At 45.5% G+C, this 27,299-nt stretch overlaps 1 protein-coding gene across 2 annotated transcripts in view; it reads left to right on the forward strand.

Moving 5' to 3' along the window:
* Positions 1 to 201: 201 nt before the first annotated feature.
* Positions 202 to 27,299, forward strand: part of LOC122939826 (perlwapin-like) — a 39,845-nt gene continuing 12,747 nt past the window's right edge. Inside the window, exons 1-3 of one of the 2 annotated variants that reach the window (XM_044296003.1) lie at positions 202 to 327; positions 3,971 to 4,123; positions 21,352 to 21,492. In XM_044296003.1, the coding sequence (XP_044151938.1) occupies positions 252 to 327; positions 3,971 to 4,123; positions 21,352 to 21,492 (370 nt within the window). In that variant the 5' untranslated portion in view covers positions 202 to 251. The remainder of the gene's footprint in view (positions 328 to 3,970; positions 4,124 to 21,351; positions 21,493 to 27,299) is intronic. The other variant, XM_044296002.1, reaches the window with a different exon arrangement.

Here is a 27,299-nt window from a genome sequence, read left to right on the forward strand (position 1 = left end):
CCAGATCAGATCAGCAGGTTTTGCATGTTACTATAATACTTTCCAGTTGAGTAATCTTAGTTCATGTCATAAAAGTTCTCTTGGGAAATTTTGCAATCATTACTTAGATGTGTAACACAAACAATATCCCATTGATTAATTATTTCCTTGTTTGTGTAAGGCCACCCACCACACCTAGGTTACCATTGCCTATATATTTATAAGAGCCTGGTACTCTAAGATACATTACAGCTCTCATACCTCTCGTAGAGATGAAGATGAATGGAATTCAAGCCTCCCTCCTGGGGCTCCTGATTTGTGTTGTTGCCCTGAGAACATCATCAGCTCGTAAGTTTTGAAGAGTAAATGCTAGATGTAGCGCTATTATAGAACAGATAGATATGATACATAATGTACAGTCTGTAGTATGCACACTGGGGTACATTAGGGCTGACATCTGAAATTATTTTGACCGTCCTAAAATGTATAACAATTGGTGTTGTCTCCTTATGAAGCTCAGGGGACTTGGTATCGCTGGATCAATTTATATTGGCGCCATATTGTCTTATTTTTCTCTTCACAACATAGTTTTACATTTTTGAGGAAATATGTATTGTAGAAGACATAGTGAGACCTCATCCAATTATGTAGGGTCAGAGTATATCCTACTACTGCATCATATTTTAGAAGGTTAGGGATAATGACACTTTAACATACCTTTATGTAGAGCCAGGGACAGTGATCCCTCAATATCGCTTTGTTGTGGCCTTCAATAATGATAATTCTTATGGCATTGTCATGGTTCCGCATCCAATGATATATTATGTAGGACCTTGAGTTGTGATCCTTTAGCATCAAATTTTTCTAGAAGCTCAGAGTGTGATCCTTAAGTATCCCATTATGATCCTTTACCATCACATTTTTTAGGACCTTGAGTTGTAAACCTGTAGTGCCACATTATGTGGCACCTTTAATTGTGATTCTTAAAAGGCTATATACATCTTTGGTGGCAATTTTTCTAATGATTGCATTTTACTCGTTTTAGGCAAAATATATATATTTTTTTTTCAATTGGTCTTTATTAACATTTTCAGGCATTCTGTCATAAAGGGTTAACTGTCTAGCTGTGTGAATCGTACTTTCACTTTGTGCCGGTCATCTAATTAACCTTATCTTTTAATTACTAAAAGGTCATAAATATTTATTTAAGCCACATTCTTATCAGTAAGATAAAAATGGTCAGAGATGAGGAGCCGTCAGTTGAGCTGCCTGATGGGAAACAGTAAAAATACAGAGCCTGCTACTAGAGAATCTCAAGGCGGTACAGAGAAAGGGGCTCAAAATGTTTACTAAAGACCAACTGAAAAAATGATTTTAGCTCAAAATGAGTGCAATGCAATAATAAAATATAGCCCCCAAAGGTTTACATAGCATTTAAGCATCAAATTAAGTAGAACATTTAATTATTATCCTTTACCGTGACATTTTTAGGACACTGGAATGTGAAACTGTATAATCACATAGTTACATAGTTAAAGGGAATGTCTCACCCAAAATTTTATTGGCCAGTTAAAACCTTATTCTGCCTTTATTTTATGATTACAGATTATTTATTCTATTTCTGAACATAATTATGGGGGGCGTCCATCTTGCTTGAACTGTTGTTAACAGCATTTAGAGAACATTAGGAAAATTGCTTTACGGCAGCCAAATGGGCAATAGACGCAGTGATCTGGAGGGGACCTCATTGACTTCTATGGGATAGTTTTCTAGGCATGCTCTGTGGCCTGTGCAGAGGTCACTGTACAAGGAAAAAATAGATAAGATTTGACAATCACCTTTTGTCAATGGTGGATCCTGTCTTATCTATACAAAGAGGTGATACCATTACAGGCAGGATTAGAATGCCAGATGAGCAGATAACTGCAGCAAAGTAATCTGTTCAGACCAACAAGTGGTACCTAATATTAGACTTAGTGGCCAGTCTGAAAATTGCAGGATTTTATGTTGTTTATATATAGATATTGACATGGAAAATGAAAAATAAAATCATAAAAAATTCTTTCAAAATAAGTTAAATATAAGAAGGGGAGAGAGATTCCGTTTTCTACATATTTTCGTAAGCATTAATGTTATTCAACTTTAAGAATTCATCTAAGCCTTTATTAAAAACGTTCACTGTTCCTGCTGTGACCACGCCCGGAGGTAGACTATTCCACGGATTCACAGTTCTTACAGTAAAGAAGCCTTGACGCCTCTGGAGGCTGAACTTTTTCTTCTCCAGACGGATGCAGTGCCCGCTTGTCTTTTATGTAGATTTTACATGGAAAAGCTTTTCACCACAAATTGTTGTACAGCGCACTTATATATTTATCATGCCCCACCTTAGACGCTTCTTCTCAAGACTAAATAAATGTAATAATTTTAAATGTAATGTCCTACATTATGTACGACATTAGATTCTGAGCTAGTAGTATTGTTATAATATGAGGTCAGTGACACTTTTATTATGTTTCTATGTAATTGTTCACTGGGCAGTGCCCAGTCTGTGACCAAAACCAATATCTTTCAGCAATAAATTTGTTATAAAACCACTTATGCCAACGTTTTTATAAACGACCCTAATAATGACATGGCTATACATGCCATGTAAAGCCTTTTGGATATTACGTTTTAACATAAACCTGGCCGAAATAGCATTAAATCCTTATAAGAAATGTCTGCACTATAAATACGGTAGTTATTCATGGTATGCGTGCATTTGTAGTGGCATTTTTAAAATAGTGTATTTTTGTACATTTTTAGGAAGCCTATGGAGAAAATACCAGAAAAACGGCATGCATACAAAATGACACTAATAAAAAGCTACAAAAACATGATAAAACCATATTACATCTACAGTACTAAAATTATTTAAAGACAAATTTGATCTAAGGCAAATCTAAGTTCATACACAATGAAAAAAAGGCAAATATCAAAAAAGGGAGACGGCATGCTAGAGATTTGAACATCTGTTTTTTACTGTAGCAAAGTCCCATGTGAACTTCACCTGAACAACTGTGGACAGATTAGCAATTACTTAGAACATTTTAAGTGGACCCTTTGGCTCTCCTGTTATGTCTGTGAAATACTTTTTTATGAGCCTTCCCCATAATATTCTGCATAATCCATTCTTAGACCTTTTTCTTGTGCCATTCCTCTGTTATTCCTCCTTGAATATGATGCATACATTGACAGCTTGGTGTTACTAGTTGGGGTTGTGTTTCTATACGCTCTTCCAATCAGTGCTGCCAGCGTCAGATTGTGTAGGCACACACTCCCTTGGGGAATGGTAACACCCAGCTGTTAATTTATTCAGAAACTTTCAGAAGGAATAACAAAGGAACAGCAAAACACAGTTACGAGGAAAGATTCTCCAGAATAAGGCCTCTTGCACATGAACGTGTGCTGCCCGTGCCTCCGCTGCGGACCGCAAATTGCGGTCCGCAATTAACGGGCACTGACCGTGGGGCTGCCGCATGCGGGTCTGCATTCCGTCCTTTCCGCAAAAAGATAGGACAAGTTCTATCTTTTTGCCGAACCGAAGCACGGAATGGAACCCCACGAAAGCACTCCGTAGTGCTTCCGTAGGGTTCCGTTCCGCTTTTCTGGATTTACGGACCCATTCAAGTGAATGGGTTCGCATCCGTGATGCGGAATGCACACGGCCGGTGTCCCATGTATTGTGAACCCACAATATGGCCACGGGGGACACACGGCCGTGTGAACAAGCCCTTATCCTTATTTCATGAGGAATGCAAGTATTTACTAAAACAGGACAGACAGTCCTCTTTAAAGCCTCACTTCCTATGAATAAGTAAGGCCAATTATAATTATCAGTCTCCATGGCAGACACAGAATTTTGGGTGAATCTGCTTTTGCGACCAGTTGTGAAAATGAATACTAAATAATGACATTAAGTAAACTGCTTTGTCTGTGACCTTTTTTCTAGAGACTGTGAAGCCGGGAATGTGTCCTCCAGAGAGATTCTTAATTACATCATTTCCTACAATAACTAGAGAATGTGAAAATGACAATGAATGCACAGGAAACAAAAAATGCTGCAAAGATAATGGATACTCAATCTGTAAACCACCTGCTAAAGGTCAGTCTGTGTGCATTATACAGTAATAAATGGTATAAATCAATTTCTCAAAAAAAAAAATAATAATAATAATTATATATAGCTATTCGAAGTTCAGGGCAGCACACCTTGTAATAAACTTGTAACAATGGGTGCCAGCGGTATTGCACTTACCAAAGTGATAATTAAGGCTACTTTCACACTTGTGTTCAGAGCGGATCCGCCCAGACGGATCCGCTCATATAATGCAGACGATGGGATCCGTTTAGAATGGATCCGTCTGCATTATATTGTCGAAAAAATTCTAAGTGTGAAAGTAGCTTCAAACGGATCCGTCCAGACTTTACATTGAAAGTCAATGGGGGACGGATCCGTTTGAAAATTGAGCCATATTGTGTCAAATTTAAACGGATCCGTCCCCATTGATTTACATTGAAAGTCTGGACGGATCCGTTTGCCTCCGCACGGCCAGGCGGACACCCGAACGCTGCAAGCAGCGTTCAGGTGTCCGCCTGCTGAGCGGAGTGGAGGACAAACGGTGCCAGACTGATGTATTCTGAGCGGATCCGCGTCCTCTCAGAATGCATTAGGGCTGGACGGATGCGTTCGGGGCCGCTTGTGAGAGCCTTCAAACGGAACTCACAAGCAGAGCCCCGAACGCTAGTGTGAAAGTAACCTAATAAAAATAAACACACCGCAGCACTTCCAATAGGTGAAAATAGTGGGATCCTTTATTCACCCATGCAACGTTTCGATCCACTTGCTGGGACCATTTTCAAGCCAAAATGGTCCCAGCAAGTGGATCGAAACGTTGCATGGGGGAATAAAGGATCCCACTATTTTCACCTATTGGAAGTGCTGCGGTGTGTGTATATATATATATACTCACCTAAAGAATTATTAGGAACACCTGTTCTATTTCTCATTAATGCGATTATCTAGTCAAGCAATCACATGGCAGTTGCTTCAATGCATGTAGGGTTGTGGTCCTGGTCAAGACAATCTCCTGAACTCCAAACTGAATGTCAGAATGGGAAAGAAAAGTGGGCTACAACAGCAGAAGACCCCACCGGGTACCACTCATCTCCACTACAAATAGGAAAAAGAGGCTACAATTTGCACGAGCTCACCAAAATTGGACTGTTGAAGACTGGAAAAATGTTGCCTGGTCTGATGAGTCTCGATTTCTGTTGAGACATTCAAATGGTAGAGTCCGAATTTGGCGTAAACAGAATGAGAACATGTATCCATCATGCCTTGTTACCACTGTGCAGGCTGGTGGTGGTGGTGTAATGGTGTGGGGGATGTTTTCTGGGCACACTATAGGCCTCTTAGTGCCAATTGGCCATCGTTTAAATGCTGCGGACTACCTGAGCCTTGTTTCTGACTATGTCCATCCCTTCATGACCACCATGTACCCATCCTCTGGTGGCTACTTCCAGCAGGATAATGCACCATGTCACAAAGCTCGAATAATTTCAAATTGGTTTCTTGAACATGACAATGAGTTCACTGCACTAAAATGGCCCCCACAGTCACCAGATCTCAACCCAATAGAGCATCTTTGGGATGTGGTGGAACAGGAGCTTCGTGCCCTGGATGTGCATCCCTCAATTCTCCATCAACTCCAAGATGCTATCCTATCAATATGGGCCAACATTTCTAAAGAATGCTATCAGCACCTTGTTGAATCAATGCCACGTAGAATTAAGGCAGTTCTGAAGGCAAAAGGGGGTCCAACACCGTATTAGTATGGTGTTCCTAATAATTCTTTAGGTGAGTGTATATACACAGTGTATATATTAGAGATGAGCTAATCGAATCCGAACTGGAATTCGATCCGAATTTCAAGATAAATTCGATTCGCCTCGAAGCCAAATTTCCTCGTGCTTCATGTTAGCGAATCGATTTAACCTGAAATAGTGTAAAAAACAAAAAAATCATACTTGCCTCTATTTGCTTGCGACGGGCCATCAGCCGACATCTCGATTGAAGATCTCTGCTGAAATTCCATGTGCAGTGACGTATGACATTACCACACCGGCCTGTCACGAGCAAATGAAGGCGGTAAGTTTCATTTAATTTTTTTAATGTTAATTTTCCACTGTTTTTAAACGCGGCATCTGAGGGGTACAATGACTGGTGGCAGCTCTATCACAGCTCCCTGTCATTGCACCCGCTACTTACAAAAAAAAATGCGCTTCGTGACGAAGTAATTAGTCACAAACCAAATATTTTTTTTTACAATTAGGCGAATCAGCCGAATCAAACTTTTCAAAAGTTCGCTCATCTCTAAAGATACAATATTTTCAACATACAATGGGCTTTTCTGACCCATTGTAAGCTGAAACCAGACCAAGGCTACTTTCACACTGGCGTTTTGGCTTTCCATTTGTGAGATCCGTTCAGGGCTCTCACAAGCGGTCCAAAATGGATCAGTTTTGCACTAATGCATTCTAAATGGCAAATGATCCGTTCAGAGTGCATCAGTTTGCCTCCATTCAGTCTCTATTCCGCTTTGGAGGCAGATACCAAAACGCTGCTTGCAGTGCTTTGGTGTCCGTCTGACGAAACTGAGCCAAATGGATCCATTCTGACACACAATGTAAGTCAATGGGGACGGATCAGTTTTCTATGACACAATCTGGCACAATAGAAAACGGATCCGTCCTCCATCGACTTTCAATGATGTTCAAGACGGATTCGGCTTGGCTATGTTAAATATAATACAAACGGATCCGTTCTGAATGGATGCAGACGGTTGTATTATCTGAACGGATCCGTCTGTGCAGATCCATGACGGATCCGCACCAAACGCGATTGTGAAAGTAGCCTAAATATACAATGTCTCAGACTCAGGGGTCATTCACACGGCCGTGGTTTGGTTCCGCATCTAATCTGCATTTTTTGCGGCTCTGGTGCGAACCCCTTCACTTTAAAGATGCGGACAGCATTCCGTGTGCTGTCCACATCCGTTGCTCCATTCCGTGGCCCCACAAAAATTATGAATCATGTTTTATTCTTGTCCGTACACAAGAATAGGCATTTCTATAAAGGGCCGTCTGTTCCGCAAATTGCGGAAGGCACACGGACGGCATCCGTGTTTTGCGGATCCGCAATATGCGGACCGCAAAATTCTGCACGTTTGTGTGAACAAGCCCTCAGATACAACATATCAAGGTTACTTCTCTGGTAAAATAGCTGTATTAGTTGCCAGTTAGCAGCTATTCCTGGATGTTATATGAAAGGACTTGTTTTATCTCTCAGTTATCTGCTTATTTTTCTTAAATCTTCATTTTCTCTCATCTTGGATGACATTTTGGGGCTTTGGAACCAATTACTCAAGTTACAATGGTTTCACCATACAATGGCCATCCTGGAACCGATTTAATATTGTATCTTGAGGGACCACTAGTGGTAATGTGTATGATAAATTGGTGGAAGGCTTGTATATCTCACCCAGATTCCTCAACTGGGAAAGATAGATGAAATCCAGAAACCTGCACTTGTTTCAGCAGATATAGTTTGCTGGAGCTGTTTTGTTAATACTTCATGGGCTGGATTTTATTTGGACTGAGAGGTAGGATTGTCTGGCAGTGGGAACTCCCAGTCTACAACTTTCCACTACAGGTATTCCCACTAACCTGAGCGATCCCGGATGTAGGGTGCTAGGACCATTAGTGGGGAATAAAAAGAAATCAAAGTCTGGGGGAATTGTAGCGGTCAGAGGAGAAAAAGACCACAGGGCAGGGTTCAAATACAGTACAGCAGACAAGGAGGCTGGAGCAGATACCGGCTTTATTAAAAGACAAAATATAACGGCCGGAAAATCGGATTAACAGTATTGCACCGATGCCCCAGAGGCGCAATCGACAAATGACAGAAACAGTGTAAACAGGTTTACATAAATTCACAGGAAGGATAACTAAACTTTGCATCCAAACAATGTGCTCTAAACAGCAAACGCATAAAAAATGCAAGCTACTCTCCTCTAATATTCTTCTGTCTGCCCCTGCCACCCAGGGCACGTTTCTAAAATGCACTAAGTCTCCTGCTCTATGTCCTACCACCGTTTAGCACCGGGGCACACTCACAGTTCTGCAGATAGCTGCTTGTCTTGGTCTGGTACGTGAAGGCTCCTGATCCGGTCGTTTGTTTGTCTCAGCGCGGTCTTTTCCGCTCTCTGTCTAGATTGCAGGTACAGGCATCCACATAGTTCAGCTCTGACGCGAGTAAGCCATCCTGTCACTGGTCTCTGAATTGTACGCTTTTACTCCTCTGGAACACACTTTGCAGTCTCTGTTGATCTGACTGACAGCAGCCAGGAAAAAAAACAGCCAAACTCTCTCTGTACACGCAGCACTCCAGCTCTCTAAGCCCGGGAACTTGAACTCCTCCTACATCCTTTGGAATCAACAACTTCATTTTCACTCTTACTCAGCACACAGTGGCCTCTTGTGGCTGGAGGAAGGCATTACAGTCTGTGTGAAATATTATCACTGGAAATGCACCTTGATAATTCTAGGGGCTTACCCTTACAGAATGACGACTGGAAAGCTGACCTGTGTGGTTAGAGCATGGTGACTGACTGTGAGGCAAAGTGAAGCCTGATCTTGAACGGTGTGAACGGGACTCTATAGGTGAGACAGGAACCGCCTGTGTATTAGGTAGAGCCCAGGCGGGCAGGTATTTATTTTGTTTTATGTTCTGTTATGCTGGTGCTATAACCTTACCGCACCAAGTGACGTTATGACCTTACCGCACCAAGTGACGCTATAACTTCACCGCACCAAGTGACGCTATAACTATGCTACTCTGTTATGCCGAGGTGACCAAATAAAGCACCGTTTGGACATGGAAACTGCTGTCTCCATGAAAATCTGTAATTGCCAGCGAGTACAGTAATGCTACTATATGTGTGTATATATATATCTATACACACTGTAATAGCGACCCGTGCTTGTGTTTCTGGACTCCGCTATCTGTTTGATCCCTGCCTGCTTGCCTTGACTCTCCTGTTGCCGAGCCGGACTGCCTGACCTGTACCTGTGATGCCTACCCTGACTTATTGCTTGTTTGACTATTGCCTCTGCCTCAGCCTCAGGTCCTGCACTGTTGCTCCTGGTTACGACTTGGCCTGCTGACTTCGTCTGTACCTCTGTTACCTTGCTCTGCTAGCTCCAGGTCGGCCTGGACCAGCTGCCTTGTGTTCCAATCCTCCTCAAGAGCTAGCGACCTGGTGTTCCCCTCGGGATAGTCTTTCCCCACCATTAGGGGTACTGTGAAGATTGAGGGGTTCACTTAGGCAAAGCCCATAGTGGAGGTAGGACACGTGGCACAGTGGGTTCAAACCCGCTGGTTCGTGACACACACACACAGGGGAGGATTGGGCTAAAAATAATTAATACTCTTAATACTCACCAAGTCCCTGTTGTTGCCTTTCCAACGCTGCTCCACTTCCTGGTCCTGGGTTTCACACACAGAAAATGTATTAGGATGCTGCTCATTCATTGGCTACAGTGGGGATTCACCAGTCAGTGCAAGTCATGTCCTGTGTGTTAAGCCTGTGACCAGTAAGTGGAGAAGAGCGGGGACCAGAGCAGTGTTTGAACAGCAGTGGTGGAGGATCAGCGAGCAACAATATAAGGCTACTTTCACACTATCAGCAGGACGGATCACCCTGTCAGATCCGTCCTGCCGCCATTTCGCCGTGCCGCCAGATCGCCGCTCCGTCCCCATTGACTATAATGGGGACTGGGTGGAGCTCCGGCGCAGCATGGCAGTTCGCGGTGAGAGGCCGTCGGACTAAAAAGTTGGACATGCAGTACTTTTAGTCCGACGGCCTTTCGCCGTGCACTGCCGTGCTGCGCCGGAGCTCCGCCCCCGTCCTCATTATAGTCAATGGGTGAACAGCCTGTCGGATCCGTCCTGCCGCTAGTGTGAAAGTAGCCTAACAATGATTCCCCTGAAAACCCTTTTTAGTGAATTATGGCTACTTTACATGACATGACCCATCATGGTTTTATGCAATGTATTTGCTATCAAGGCCTGATAGCTTGTGAAGACATCTTAACTCATTTGTTTCAAAAGCAGAAAGAGAGGAAAAGAACTTAGTTCAAAGAAGCAAAAAGAAGATAATAAGCCATATAGATCACCTATGTCCACATTGTCCAAATACCACTGTACAATAGCTACAGTATGTAAACGTGTCATAGAGTGCCCAAATAGCAAAGCACCTAGACATTGTTGTGAATTGCTGCAAAATTTGGCACAATCTTGATAGCTTGTTGTCTTTTCTCACTGCAGGAGACAGTCTCAATACAAACTCTGAGTCTGTCTTAATTCCGTCTCCTCTATGTGCCTCTCTCTCCTTATTCTAGCGATCAGGCCCTAATCATCAAAACTAGAGTTGAGCGGACACCTGGATGTTCGGGTTCGAGAAGTTCGGCCGAACTTACCGGAAATGTTCGGGTTCGGGATCCGAACCCGATCCGAACTTCGTCCCGAACCCGAACCCCATTGAAGTCAATGGGGACCCGAACTTTTCGGCACTAAAAAGGCTGTAAAACAGCCCAGGAAAGGGCTAGAGGGCTGCAAAAGGCAGCAACATGTAGGTAAATCCCCTGCAAACAAATGTGGATAGGGAAATGAATAAAAATAAAAATAAAAATTAACCAATATCAATTGGAGAGAGGTCCCATAGCAGAGAATCTGGCTTCACGTCACCCACCACTGGAACAGTCCATTCTCAGATATTTAGGCCCCGGCACCCAGGCAGAGGAGAGAGGTCCCGTAACAGAGAATCTGTCTTCATGTCAGCAGAGAATCAGTCTGCATGTCATAGCAGAGAATCAGGCTTCACGTCAGCCACCACTGTAACAGTCCATTGTCATAAATTTAGGCCCTGGCACCCAGGCAGAGGAGAGAGGTCCCATAACACAGAATCTGGCTTCATGTCAGCAGATAATCAGTCTTCATATCATAGCAGAGAATCAGGCTTCACGTCAGCCACCACTGCAACAGTCCATTGGCATATATTTAGGCCCAGCACCCAGGCAGAGGAGAGAGGTCCCGTAACAGAGAATCTGTCTTCATGTCAGCAGAAAATCAGTCTGCATGTCATAGCAGAGAATCAGGCTTCACGTCACCCACCACTGTAACAGTCCATTGTCATAAATTTAGGCCCTGGCACCCAGTCAGAGGAGAGAGGTCCTATAACACAGAATCTGGCTTAATGTCAGCAGAGAATCAGTCTTCATATCATAGCAGAGAATCAGGCTTCACGTCACCCACCACTGTAACAGTCCATTGTCATAAATTTAGGCCCCGGCACCCAGGCAGAGGAGAGAGGTCCCGTAACAGAGGATCTGGCTTCATGTCAGCAGAGAATTAGTCTGCATGTCATAGCAGAGAATCAGGCTTCACGTCACCCACCACTGTAACAGTCTATTGTCATAAATTTAGGCCCTGGCACCCAGTCAGAGGAGAGAGGTCCCATAACACAGAATCTGGCTTCATGTCAGCAGAGAATCAGTCTTCATGTCATAGCAGAGAATCAGGCTTCACGTCAGCCACCACTGCAACAGTCCATTGGCATATATTTAGGCCCAGCACCCAGGCAGAGGAGAGAGGTCCCGTAACAGAGAATCTGTCTTCATGTCAGCAGAGAATCAGTCTGCATGTCATAGCAGAGAATCAGGCTTCACGTCACCCACCACTGTAACAGTCCATTGTCATAAATTTAGGCCCTGGCACCCAGTCAGAGGAGAGAGGTCCTATAACACAGAATCTGGCTTAATGTCAGCAGAGAATCAGTCTTCATATCATAGCAGAGAATCAGGCTTCACGTCACCCACCACTGTAACAGTCCATTGTCATAAATTTAGGCCCCGGCACCCAGGCAGAGGAGAGAGGTCCCATAACACAGAATCTGGCTTCATGTCAGCAGAGAATCAGTCTTCATGTCATAGCAGAGAATCAGGCTTCACGTCAGCCACCACTGCAACAGTCCATTGTCATATATTTAGGCCCAGCACACAGGCAGACTAGAGAGGTCCCGTAACAGAGAATCTGTCTTCATGTCAGCAGAGAATTAGTCTGCATGTCATAGCAGAGAATCAGGCTTCACGTCAGCCACCACTGCAACAGTCCATTGTCATATATTTAGGCCCAGCACACAGGCAGACTAGAGAGGTCCCGTAACAGAGAATCTGTCTTCATGTCAGCAGAGAATTAGTCTGCATGTCATAGCAGAGAATCAGGCTTCACGTCAGCCACCACTGCAACAGTCCATTGGCATATATTTAGGCCCAGCACACAGGCAGAGGAGAGAGGTCCCGTAACAGAGAATCTGTCTTCATGTCAGCAGAGAATTAATCTGCATGTCATAGCAGAGAATCAGGCTTCACGTCAGCCAACACTGCAACAGTCCATTGTCATATATTTAGGCCCAGCACACAGGCAGAGGAGAGAGGTCCCGTAACAGAGAATCTGTCTTCATGTCAGCAGAGAATTAGTCTGCATGTCATAGCAGAGAATCAGGCTTCACGTCAGCCACCACTGCAACAGTCCATTGGCATATATTTAGGCCCAGCACCCAGGCAGAGGAGAGAGGTCCCGTAACAGAGGATCTGGCTTCATGTCAGCAGAGAATCAGTCTGCATGTCATAGCAGAGAATCAGGCTTCACGTCACCCAACATTGGAACAGTCCATTGGCATATATTTAGGCCCCGGCACCCAGACAGAGGAGAGGTTCATTCAACTTTGGGTAGCCTCGCAATATAATGGTAAAATGAAAATAAAAATAGGATTGAATGAGGAAGTGCCCTGGAGTACAATAATATATGGTTAAGGGGAGGTAGTTAATGTCTAATCTGCACAAGGGATGGACAGGTCCTGTGGGATCCATGCCTGGTTCATTTTTATGAACGTCAGCTTGTCCACATTGGCTGTAGACAGGCGGCTGCGTTTGTCTGTAATGACGCCCCCTGCCGTGCTGAATACACGTTCAGACAAAACGCTGGCCGCCGGGCAGGCCAGCACCTCCAAGGCATAAAAGGCTAGCTCTGGCCACGTGGACAATTTAGAGACCCAGAAGTTGAATGGGGCCGAACCATCAGTCAGTACGTGGAGGGGTGTGCACACGTACTGTTCCACCATGTTAGTGAAATGTTGCCTTCTGCTAACATGTTGCGTATCAGGTGGTGGTGCAGTTAGCTGTGGCGTGTTGACAAAACCTTTCCACATCTCTGCCATGCTAACCCTGCCCTCAGAGGAGCTGGCCGTGACACAGCTGCCTTGGTGACCTCTTGCTCCTCCTCTGCCTTGGGCTTCCACTTATTCCCCTGTGACATTTGGGAATGCTCTCAGTAGCGCGTCTACCAACGTGCGCTTGTACTCGCGCATCTTCCTATCACGCTCCAGTGCAGGAAGTAAGGTGGGCACATTGTCTTTGTACCGTGGATCCAGCAGGGTGGCAACCCAGTAGTCCGCACACGTTAAAATGTGGGCAACTCTGCTGTCGTTGCGCAGGCACTGCAGCATGTAGTCGCTCATGTGTGCCAGGCTGCCCAGGGGTAAGGACAAGCTGTCCTCTGTGGGAGGCGTATCGTCATCGTCCTGCCTTTCCCCCCAGCCACGCACCAGTGATGGGCCCGAGCTGCGTTGGGTGCCACCCCGCTGTGACCATGCTTCATCCTCATCCTCCTCCACCTCCTCCTCATCCTCGTCCTCCTCGTCCTCCAGTAGTGGGCCCTGGCTGGCCACACTTGTACCTGGCCTCTGCTGTTGCAAAAAACCTCCCTCTGAGTCACTTCGAAGAGACTGGCCTGAAAGTGCTAAAAATGACCCCTCTTCCTCCTCCTCCTCCTGGGCCACCTCCTCTTCCATCATCGCCCTAAGTGTTTTCTCAAGGAGACATAGAAGTGGTATTGTAACGCTGATAACGGCGTCATCGCCACTGGCCATGTTGGTGGAGTACTCGAAACAGCGCAACAGGGCACATAGGTCTCGCATGGAGGCCCAGTCATTGGTGGTGAAGTGGTGCTGTTCCGCAGTGCGACTGACCCGTGCGTGCTGCAGCTGAAACTCCACTATGGCCTGCTGCTGCTCGCACAGTCTGTCCAGCATGTGCAAGGTGGAGTTCCACCTGGTGGGCACGTCGCATATGAGGCGGTGAGCGGGAAGGCCGAAGTTACGCTGTAGCGCAGACAGGCGAGCAGCGGCAGGATGTGAACGCCGGAAGCGCGAACAGACGGCCCGCACTTTATGCAGCAGCTCTGACATGTCGGGGTAGTTGTGAATGAACTTCTGCACCACCAAATTCAGCACATGCGCCAGGCAAGGGATGTGCGTCAAACCGGCTAGTCCCAGAGCTGAAACGAGATTTCGCCCATTATCGCACACCACCAGGCCGGGCTTGAGGCTCACCTGCAGCAACCACTCGTCGGTCTGTTGTTCTATACCACGCCACAACTCCTGTGCGGTGTGGGGCCTGTCCCCCAAACATATGAGTTTCAGAATGGCCTGCTGACGTTTACCCCGGGCTGTGCTGAAGTTGGTGGTGAAGGTGTGTGGCTGACTGGATGAGCAGGTGGAAGAAGAGGAGGAGGAAGCCGAGAAGGAGGAGGTGGCAACAGGAGGCAAAGAATGTTGCCCTGCGATCCTTGGCGGCGGAAGGACGTGCGCCAAACAGCTCTCCGCCTGGGGCCCAGCTGCCACTACATTTACCCAGTGTGCAGTTAGGGAGATATATAGCGTCCCTGGCCGTGCTTACTGGTCCACGTATCTGTGGTTAGGTTGACCTTGCCACAGATGGCGTTGCGCAGTGCACACTTGATTTTATCGGATACTTGGTTGTGCAGGGAAGGCACTGCTCTCTTGGAGAAGTAGTGGCGGCTGGGAACAACATACTGTGGGACAGCAAGCGACATGAGCTGTTTCAAGCTGTCTGTGTCCACCAGCCTAAATGACAGCATTTCATAGGCCAGTAGTTTAGAAATGCTGGCATTCAGGGCCAGGGATCGAGGGTGGCTAGGTGGGAATTTACGCTTTCTCTCAAATGTTTGTGAGATGGAGAGCTGACATGGTTGAGATGCTTGGTGACGGAGGTGGTGGTGGTGTTGGTGGTACATCCCCTGTTTGCTGGGCGGCAGGTGCCAACGTTCCTCCAGAGGCGGAGGAAGAGGCCGAGGCGGCAGCAGCAGAAGAGGCCAAGGCGGCAGCAGCCGAAGAGGCCGAGGCGGCAGCAGCAGAAGAGGTAGCAGGGGGAGCCTGAGTGACTTCCTTGTTTTTAAGGTGTTTACTCCACTGCAGTTCATGCTTTGCATGCAGGTGCCTGGTCATGCAGGTTGTGCTAAGGTTCAGAACGTTAATGCCTCGCTTCAGGCTCTGATGGCACAGCGTGCAAACCACTCGGGTCTTGTCGTCAGCACATTGTTTGAAGAAGTGCCATGCCAGGGAACTCCTTGAAGCTGCCTTTGGGGTGCTCGGTCCCAGATGGCGGCGGTCAGTAGCAGGCGGAGTCTCTTGGCGGCGGGTGTTCTGCTTTTGCCCACTGCTCCCTCTTTTGCTACGCTGTTGGCTCGGTCTCACCACTGCCTCTTCCTCCGAACTGTGAAAGTCAGTGGCACGACCTTCATTCCATGTGGGGTCTAGGACCTCATCGTCCCCTGCATCGTCTTCCACCCAGTCTTGATCCCTGACCTCCTGTTCAGTCTGCACACTGCAGAAAGACGCAGCAGTTGGCACCTGTGTTTCGTCATCATCAGAGACTTGCTGAGGTGGTATTCCCATGTCCTCATCATCAGGAAACATAAGTGGTTGTGCGTCAGTGCAGTCTATGTCTTCCACCGCTGGGGAAGGGCTAGGTGGATGCCCTTGGGAAACCCTGCCAGCAGAGTCTTCAAACAGCATAAGAGACTGCTGCATAACTTGAGGCTCAGACAGTTTCCCTGATATGCATGGGGGTGATGTGACAGACTGATGGGGTTGGTTTTCAGGCGCCATCTGTGCGCTTTCTGCAGAAGACTGGGTGGGAGATAATGTGAACGTGCTTCACTGTTGGCCACCCAATTGACTAATGCCTGTACCTGCTCAGGCCTTACCATCCTTAGAACGGCATTGGGCCCCACCATATATCGCTGTAAATTCTGGCGGCTACTGGGACCTGAGGTAGTTGGTACACTAGGACGTGTGGATGTGGCAGAACGGCCACATCCTCTCCCAGCACCAGAGGGTCCACTAACACCACCACGACCATGTCCACGTCCGCGTCCCTTACTAGATGTTTTCCTCATTGTTATCGTTCACCACAACAACAAAAATATTATTTGTCCCAATGTATTGTAATTCAAATTCAGGCCTTTTTTTACAGACACCTAACACTATCTGGCTATCTATTTAGGTACCGTATTACACTAATACAGGCACAGCAGTAACCACCGATTTAGCTGACTATGAATTTGAGGCCTAGTATTTAGGCGCTGGGTGACAGGTATACGTTTTATGGACAGAATTAGACTGGGATATGCACAGTAGCGTGTGTGTGAAGTTATTGAGAATGACCCTATCAGCACCTTGATTCTGATATACCCTTTTAGGGATGTATTTAAAGTAGGCCTGATACAGCAGAAACCACAAAATTAGGAAATTGCTAAATTGGGAATTGTATTTCAACCCAGAACAAAAAATGTGCTTTGACGTACACTAAATAACTTGCCCAGCCACAACAGTACAGCAGTAACGACAGATTTAGCTGGATATAAATTTGAGGCCTAGTATTTAGGCGCTGGGTGACAGGTATACGTTTTACGGACAGAATTAGACTGGGATATGCACAGTAGCGTGTGTGTGAAGTTATTGAGAATGACCCTATCAGCACCTTGATTCTGATATACCCTTTTAGGGATGTATTTAAAGTAGGCCTGATACAGCAGAAACCACTAAATTAGGAAATTGCTAAATTGGGAATTGTATTTCAACCCAGAACAAAAACTGTGCTTGGACGGACACTAAATAACTTGCCCAGCCACAGCAATAACCACCGATTTAGCTGGATATAAATTTGAGGCCTAGTATTTAGGCGCTGGGTGACAGGTATAGGTTTACTGACAGAATTAGACTTGGAAATGCACAGTAGCGGGTGTGTGAAGTTATTCAGAATGACCCTATGTGCACCTTGAATATTATATACCCTTTTAGGGATGTATTTAAAGTAGGCCTGATACAGCAGAGACCACTAAATTAGGAAATTGCTAAATTGGGAATTGTATTTCAACCCAGAACAAAAAATGTGCTTTGACGGACACTAAATAACTTGCCCAGCCACAACAGTACAGCAGTAACGACAGATTTAGCAGGATATAAATTTGAGGCCTAGTATTTAGGCGCTGGATGACAGGTATAGGTTTACTGACAGAATTAGACTGGGATATGGCCAAAAAATAACCACACTATTGATGGTTAAATGCACTTGGTGTGACAGCTTGACCAACCACACTACTGAGGGTTAAATGCACTTGGTGACAGGCGCAGCTTGCCCCTGATGTAGTATATGGCCAAAAAATAAACAGACTATTGCTGGTTAAATGCACTTGGTGTGACAGCTTCACCCTGATGTAGGATTTAGCCAAAAAACAACCACACCATTGAGGGTTAAATGCACTTGGTGAAAGGCGCAGCTTGCCCCTGATGTAGTATATGGCCAAAAAATAACCAGACTATTGTTGGTTAAATGCACTTGGTGTGACAGCTTCACACTGATGTAGGAATTAGCCAAAAAACAACCACACCATTAAGGGTTAAATGCACTTGGTCGCAGCTTGTGCTGGCACACCACAAGACACAAAATGGCCGCCGATCACCCCAGAAAAAAGTGACTGACAAACGGTCTGGGCAGCCTAAAAACAGTGAGCAATTGAGTATCAGCAGCTCAATGATCCACAGCTGCAGATCGATCAATTAATCAAGTCCTTTGGAGGAGTTAATCTGCCTAATCTCGCCCTACTGTCGCAGCCGCAACCTCTCCCTATGCTGATCAGAGCAGAGTGACGGGCGGCGCTATGTGACTCCAGCTTAAATAGAGGCTGGGTCACATGGTGCTCTGGCCAATCACAGCCATGCCAATAGTAGGCATGGCTGTGATGGCCTCTTGGGGCAAGTAGTATGACGCTTGTTGATTGGCTGCTTTGCAGCCTTTCAAAAAGCACCAAGAAAGCGACGAACACCGAACCCGAACCCGGACTTTTACGAAAATGTTCGGGTCCGTGTCACGGACACCCCAAAATTCGGTACTAACCCGAACTATACAGTTCGGGTTCGCTCATCCCTAATCAAAACCTTTGATACGCTGCTATGACATATAAAAACATTTTTTCTAAGTGCGAGTAAAGGGGTTAAGTAATGGCCTATGCTCGGCATGGTTGATCGGCTATAACTCTGCAGCAAGCTCATGAGGAATTGGTGTAGAGGATAGGAGTGGTAGTGACCCTGATGAGATGTTGAATCATGGTATACTCCCTTAGGCCATTGATCCCTGGCTATTGGTGCAGTGAGAAAGTAGTTTGAAGAATTAGGCCAGGAGTAAACTTATAAAAGTCTCTTTTTACTGAGTGCAAAATATAACTTGTGGCACATTCAGCAGCAATAAATACAAAATATGGTGTCTGGTTGGATTGCAATAGGTTGGCACTAGCACATACTTGTGGATATAGGTGTCCACTGTAGTATGATGTTAGTGTTAGTCTGGCCTAGCGATGGTTTAGGTAGGTGGTAGTGTCTGAACTATTGTCCCTCACCTTGCAGCAGTGTCTGTAAAGCTGTATTTTGCTGTCTTGTTACACTGATGCTTTCTTGAAGCTGTGCTCTGGAATTTTGCAGATCTCTCTGGAGTGTTGGTCTCACAAGGAAGTAAGATACAATTCCTGGGAGTAGAAGCTCTGACATGTGCCATCCTTACTTCCCCACTATCATAACAGGAACTCTCTTCTCCTCGTCTCTTTCACTAGACTGGACATCCCCCCCTCCTGGCAGGAAGTAGAACCAGCCCAATCCTACCAAGTGGGGAGTGACAGGGTAGTTAGCGCTGCTCCCATTGATTGTCTGCTTCATTCTCTGGAGTTATAGCCAAACCGCTGATTGGCAGGGTGCAGAGTGTCGAACCCCTGTTGATCAGCTAGTCATAGCCTTTCCTCGGGATAAGCCATCACTTATTAAAAGGTCCACAATTATCATCTTAATGATCACTGTGACGAACTGCGACCGCCGCAGCCACAATATGTCACAAAACCGTCACAGCGCCCCTAGTGGTCAATCCGCAAACAGGCCTCCCAGCCACTTTCAGCACACCGACAGTCTAACTTGAGTCTGTACAGTCGATAGGCTGAAAGCGCAGGGAGTGGACCGCCGATTGACCGCCAGTAAGCGTATGAGCGACCGGACCGGAACCACACACAGGGTAGTTTAACTGCCACCACCTTGCAATTTATGGGAGCAAGGAACCCACTATCTAGATAACACAACCGAGTAGCTTTCCCTTCGGAGAGGCTAGGGTAAGTTTTTGCAGTGTTTGAAAACAGGCATATTGCTAGAGAAATGACTTGGAGGTCATTTATTATATATCTATATACAATACAAATTATCACGATGCACAGTAATTATTAACACAATAATCAAGGAAAGTATAGTCCAATAAACAAAAGGGAGAAAAGAAAGAAAATACTTAGTTTCCGCAGAAAAGATGTCTGTTGGTGAAATAGTCCGTTGCAGGGATAAAGTCCAAGAAGCCTTTGTCCAGTGTAATATGCCTACAGCCCACAGGTTCTCTGGCTGAGGCCCTCTTTAGGTGTTAAAAGTGGAAGAACTCCTTTAGCAGATTCTAGGTCTTTGTTATAAAGGGTCCCAGAATCAAGGCGGGGAATTGAGAGTCCGCCTGCTGGGCAGGCTGTATTCCTGAGGTGAATGTCAGTTCTGAAATATGGCATGTGCCATATCGCGGGATGTCTCCGCTGTACACAAGTAACAAGCACATATTCACATTCCCCACAAAATATGGAGTTCAGGGATACCAAATATTACTATTATAACTGGTTCTATGATGGGGTAACACCATAACTTTACCTGGGCACATCTTAGAGTTATGTTTGTCCGATGTAAACGTCCAGTGAATTCTGAGTGACACGATGATGTAATTTTTACGTCCATAAGATGCATGGTCTCTCTTAAAAAGGTAAAAATCATATCTCAGATTCATGTTGCAATCTGGGAAACCTTGGTGCCGGCCTGTCTGCAGCAAGCTAGCTTACAGACCCTTATGGCAACGACACCATATGGCTCCCCCCAGGTGCAGTCTTCACACCTAGCTGTGATATCTCTTCAGAAAGGGAAGTTCTTTTGTCAACCTGAGGAAGCCAGCTGTAATTGCGTTATCTGCTGGGCATCTATTGACTGACTTGAACAAAAGGACTATGTTGTTCTCTGGGTACAACAGAAGGACAGAAGGAGACGCTCTGAATAATCAAATTGTAGGTTCTGGGGCCTAGGGAAATAATTACTGTTTAATAGACCTACTGATCAATAAGGCAGAGTAATATTGATAATATTGGGAGAACAGTTCAATATTCTCGCGGATCATCCGTGACAATCACTGTTAAATCTGTTAATGATTTAACAGTGATCATTTTTCTAAATATATTTAATTAACAAATCCCCACCCCTTAGAAAAAAATAAACCTATACTTACCTGACTGTCGTCTTCCGTCTCCCCTGGTTACGGCCACCGCTCTTCTCAGGAATCGCGGTGGCCGCGCGTGCGCAGACGTCTTCTTTTCTTCTCCCGGCCAGCCACGCGCTGTACTGAACGCGCACGCCGAGTCCGGGCATGCGCCCTGGTGACTTCTTCCTGGCAAGTATACTATACTGGCCAGGAAGAAGTCACCAGGGCGCATGCGCGGACTCGGCGTCCGCGTTCAGTACAGCGCACGGCCTGGCCGGGAGAAAACATCAATGAAGATGGAGCCCGCCCCCTGCCGAAACCAGGAAGTGGACGGTGCGCCGGGAGCAGGTAAGTATAAACCTGCGTCTTGAGAAAACCCCTTTAAGTTATGTGATTTTAGGTTGAAATGCACTTGGGCATAAACAAAGCTTGGGGTTAGCGATCATGTATTAGATTTGCATTTGTTTTTATTGTAGTTGTAATTTTCTTTGCTATGTAATTCACTTACTATGTCTATGATTCTTTCTGTACGTACAGAGAGGGCTGGCACATGCCCTGAAAACCCCAATAAAACCACTAAGCGACGTGATGATTTTTGCACCTCTGACAGCGAGTGCGCTCCTGGAAGTAAATGTTGCTTGAAGGACGGTGGAAAGACCTGTCTGCCCTCTGTTGGAGGTAGGTTATACTTATATTTTTTTTTTCATTTTATATACCCTTCCTTTTCATTCCGTTATCATTGCTCACCCAGCAGTGGCTATTATATCTAGAATAATGATAAATGATCAGTATATTAGACACCATTATTAAAGGGCTTCTGTCACCCCACTAAAGTAATTTTTTTTTTTGTGGGGCTAGTTAAATTCCTTATACTGCGATATATGAAAATATAATGCTCTTACTTACTTTCCTTCAGCAGTTTCTTCTAAAAACATACTTTTATAATATGTAAATGAGGTCTCTACCAGCAAGTAGGGCGTCTACTTGGTGGTAGCCGCCGCAAAAAAACGCCCCCTCGTCCTGTTGATTGACAGGGCCAGCCGTGATCTCCTCCGGCCGGCCCTGTCAGCATTTCAAAAATCGTGCGCCTGTGTTCATTTAGCGCATACGCTCTGAGATGAGGAGGCTCGCCTCCTCAGAACTCCCTCAGTGCACCTGCGCCGATGACATCACCGAAAGAGAAGATGTCATCGGCGCAGGCGCACTGAGGGAGTGCTGAGGGGGCGAGCCTCCTCATCTCAGAGCACCTGCGCCGAATGAACACAGGCGCGTGATTTTTTGAAATGCTGACAGGGCCGGCTGGAGGAGGAGATCGCGGCTGGCCCTGTCAATCAACAGGACGAGGGGGCATTTTTTTGCGGCGGCTACCAGCAAGTAGATGCCCTACTTGCTGGTAGAGACCTAATTTACATATTATAACAGTTAGTTTTTAGAAAAAACTGCTGAATGAAAGTAAGAGCATTATATTTTCATATATCGCAGTATAAGGAATTTAACTAGCCCCCCCCAAAAAAATTACTTTAGTGGGGTGACAGAAGCCCTTTAACCACTTCAACCCCCCTAGCTGAAACCCCCTTAATGACCAGGCCACTTTTTACACTTCTGTACTACACTACTTTCACCGTTTATTGCTCGGTCATGCAACTTACCACCCAAATGAATTTTACCTCCTTTTCTTCTCACTAATAGAGCTTTCATTTTGTGGTATTTCATTGCTGCTGACATTTTTACTTTTTTTGTTATTAATCGAAATTTAACGAAATTTAAAAAAACGACATCCATATATAAATTTTTCGCTAAATTTATTGTTCTACATGTCTTTGATAAAAAAAAAAATGTTTGGGTTAAAAAAAAATGGTTTGGGTAAAAGCTATAGCGTTTACAAACTATGGTACAAAAATGTGAATTTCCATCTTTTTGAAGCAGTTCTGACTTTCTGAGCACCTGTCATGTTTCCTGAGGTTCTACAATGGCCAGACAGTAGAAAACCCCCACAAATAACCCCATTTCGGAAAGTAGACACCCTAAGGTATTCGCTGATGGGCATAGTGAGTTCATAGAACTTTTTATTTTTTGTCACAAGTTAGCGGAAAATGATGATTTTATTTTTTTTCCTTACAAAGTCTCATATTCCACTAACTTGTGACAAAAAATAAAAACTTCCATGAACTCACTATGCCCATCATGAAATACCTTGGGGTGTCTTCTTTCCAAAATGGGGTCACTTGTGGGGTAGTTATACTGCCCTGGCATTTTAGGGGCCCAAATGCGTGCAAAGTAGTTTGAAATCAAAATCTGTAAAAAATGGTGGTGAAATCCAAAAGGTGCTCTTTGGAATGTGGGCCCCTTTGCCCACCTAGGTGACAAAAAAGTGTCACACATGTGGTATCGCCGTACTCAGGAGAAGTTGGGGAATGTGTTTTGGGGTGTCATTTTACATATACCCATGCTGGGTGAGAGAAATATCTCGGCAAAAGACAACTTTTGCCATTTTTTTTATACAAAGTTGGCATTTGACCAAGATATTTATGTGGCCAAAAATAAAAAATTCTAGGAACTCGCCATGCCCCTCACGGAATACCTTGGGGTGTCTTCTTTCCAAAATGGGGTCACTTGTGGGGTAGTTATACTGCCCTGGCATTTTAGGGGCCCATATGCGTGAGAAGTAGTTTGAAATCAAAATCTATAAAAAAATGCCCTGTGAAATCCGAAAGGTGCTCTTTGGAATGTGGGCCCATTTGCCCACCTAGGCGGCAAAAAAGTGTCACACATGTGGTATCGCCGTACTCAGGAGAAGTTGGGGAATGTGTTTTGGGGTGTCATTTTACATATACCCATGCTGGGTGAGAGAAATATCTCGGCAAAAGACAACTTTTCCCATTTTTTCAATACAAAGTTGGCATTTGACCAAGATATTTATCTCACCCAGCATGGGTATATGTAAAATGACACCCCAAAACACATTCCCCAACTTCTCCTGAGTACGGCGATACCACATGTGTGACACTTTTTTGCAGCCTAGATGCGCAAAGGGGCCCAAATTCCTTTTAGGAGGGCATTTTTAGACATTTGGATCCCAGACTTCTTCTCACGCTTTCGGGCCCCTTAAATGCCAGGGCAGTATAAATACCCCACATGTGACCCCGTTTTGGAAAGAAGACACCCCAAGGTATTTAATGAGGGGCCTGGCGAGTTCATAGAAATTATGTTTTTTGGCACAAGTTAGCGGAAATTGATTTTTTTTTTATTTTTTCTCACAAAGTCTCACTTTCCGCTAACTTGGGACAAAAATTTAAATCTTTCATGGACTCAATATGCCCCTCACGGAATACCTTGGGGTGTCTTCTTTCCGAAATGGGGTCACATGTGGGGTATTTATACTGCCCTGGCATTTTAGGGGCCCTAAAGCGTGAGAAGAAGTCTGGAATATAAATGTCTAAAAAATTTTACGCATTTGGATTTCGTGAGGGTTATGGTGAGTTCATGTGAGATTTTATTTTTTGACACAAGTTAGTGGAATATGAGACTTAAAAAGAAAAAAAGTAAGAAAAAAATAAATAAATAAATTCCGCTAACTTGTGCCAAAGAAATGTCTGAATGGAGCCTTACGGGGGGGGGGGGGGGGGGGTGATTAATGACAGGGGGGTGATCAATGACAGGGGGTGATCAGGGAGTGTATATGGGGTGATCACCCCCCTGTCATTGATCACCCCCCTGTAAGGCTCCATTCAGACGTCCGTATGTGTTTTGCGGATCCGATCCATGTATCTGTAAAAATCATACGGACGTCTGAATGGAGCCTTACAGGGGGGGGGGTGATCAATGACAGGGGCTGATTAGGGAGTGTATATGGGGTGATCACCCCCCTGTCATTGATAACCCCCCTGTAAGGCTCCATTCAGGCGTCCGTATGTGTTTTGCAGATCCGATACATGTATCCGTGGATCCGTAAAAATCATACGGACGTCTGAATGGAGCCTTACAGGGGGGGGGGTGATCAATGACAGGGGCTGATTAGGGGGTGTATATGGGGTAATCACCCCCCTGTCATTGATAACCCCCCTGTAAACAAAAGGGACCACCAGAGGACCAGGTAGCAGGTATATTAGATGCTGTTATCAAAACAGCGTCTAATATACCTGTTAGGGGTTAAAAAAAATTGCATCTACAGCCTGCCAGCGAACGATCGCCGCTGGCAGGCTGTAGATCCTGTCTCTTACCTTGCGATCCTGTGAACGCGTGCACCTGTGTGCGCGCGTTCACAGGAAGTCACGCGTCTCGCGAGATGACGCGTAGACGCGTGATTCTGCGCAGGGCTGCCGCCTCCGGACCGCGATCCTGCATTAGGCGGTCCGGAGGCGGTTAAGCAGAAGGTTGCAGGTGACTTAATGTAGACATTATGCAATTCCTAATGATACTCATCTCAGCGGCGGCAAAAAACCTCTTTGTCCAGAGGATGTGGAGTAGGGTGACCACATTTTCTAACTGCCATTCAGGAACACTTACTTTCACAAGTGCATTTCGTCAAACTTATACTTGAGACTGGCAAAAACATATCTGCATGTGCATTTTTCAGTATTTCTGCATACATTAACTGGCTACTTAGACACCTCTTAAAAAAATAATGTGCAAAACCCAAAAACTGTCATGTTAGCATTTAATAACTTAGGGCTCTTTCACTTGCCGGAATTACACGCCGGATCCGGAAAAACGCAAGTGAACTGAAAGCATTTGAAGAAGGATCCGTTTTCAAAATGCGTTCAGTGTTACTATGGCAGCCAGGACGCTATTAAAGTCCTGGTTGCCATAGTAGTAGTGGGGAGCGGGGGAGCGGTATACTTACAGTCCGTGCGGCTCCCGGGGCGCTCCAGAATGACGTCAGAGCGCCCCATGCGCATGGATGATGTGCCATGCGATCACGTCATCCATGCGCGTGGGGCGCCCTGACGTCACTCTGGAGCACCCCGGGAGCCGCACGGATGGTAAGTATACTGCTCCCCCACTCCCCACTACACTTTACCATGGCTGCCAGGACTTTAGCGTCCCAGCAGCCATGGTAACCATTCAGAAAAAGCTAAACGTCGGATCCGGCAATGCGCCGAAACGACGTTTAGCTTAAGGCCGGATCCGGATCAATGCCTTTCAATGGGCATTAATTCCGGATCCGGCCTTGCGGCAAGTCTTCAGGATTTTTGGCTGGAGCAAAAAGCGCAGCATGCTGCGGTATTTTCTCCGGCCAAAAAATGTTCTGTTCCGGAACTGAAGACATCCTGATGCATCCTGAACGGATTTCTCTCCATTCAGAATGCATTAGGAGAAAACTGATCAGGATTCTTCCGGCATAGAGCCCCGACGACGGAACTCTATGCCGGAAGAAAAGAACGCAAGTGTGAAAGAGCCCTAACTAAAACCCAATCACAGCAGGTCTCAACTAGCACATGCAAGTAAATGTACAAAAACCAAGTAACATATAAAACCAGATTCAAAGCATAGATGGCAAGGCGGATTACTGTATACTGTACATAAAATGTATGGAGGTTACACCATGCCGGACAATATAACCTCTGTGCCATGCTGTACAATAAACAGTATAACCCCTAAACAGTGTAGCGGTATACTGTATATTGTGTGGCACAGTGTAGGCTATATGTGTATAACATAAACATACTCCACATGAAAACTTAAAATTACTTGGCTTAGCCCTTGGGGATCTCGGACGCCACTTCAACACTTTGGCCGGGGGCTTGGTGGAGCTGATCTGCTTTATGCTAATGAGAAAGATTTCATAATAAGGATTTGGAGAATAGGCAGAGGGACAGCAGAGCAGGGAGAGGCTGGTGCTGCTACTAGGGGGTCATACCATGGGGGAGTAATAACGCCCACCATAATGCCCCCCCAGTAGAAATAATTCTCCTTATAATGTGCAAAACATACCCCCTTGTAATGCCCCCAGTTGAGCTAATGTTCCCATAATGTGGCAATATAAAATACCCCTTCTCAGTGCCCCCGTAGATGACCCCATAGTGCTCCTTTCCCCCCTTCCCCATAGCACCCACCATAATGTGTCCCAGTATAAAATGCCCCTATACAGAGACCCCCCATATAAAATACCCCTTCTTTTTAGCCTCAGTAGATGCCCCTTTAGTGCCACCTAATAATGTACCAGTAATAAGTGCCCCAATAGATGCCCCCAATCATGTGCCAGTAAGATATGCCCCCATAGATGCCCCTAATCATGTGCCAGTAAAAAGAGCCCCCATAGATGGCCCCCAATCATGTGCCAGTAATAAGAGCCCCCCCTATCATGTGCCAGTAGCCCCCCTCATGTGCCAGTATTGTAATTTGTACATATATATATATATATATATATATAAATATATATATATAAAATCTTGCCCCCTCCAGGATAGAATGCAGGTCTCTTCCGGCCTGTGTCCCTCGCTGGCTCAGGCGGCGCAATGACATCATTGTACCGGCCTCTGAGT

The sequence above is a fragment of the Bufo gargarizans genome, chromosome 6, assembly GCF_014858855.1.
Source record: "Bufo gargarizans isolate SCDJY-AF-19 chromosome 6, ASM1485885v1, whole genome shotgun sequence".
Taxonomy (NCBI): Eukaryota; Metazoa; Chordata; class Amphibia; order Anura; family Bufonidae; genus Bufo; species Bufo gargarizans.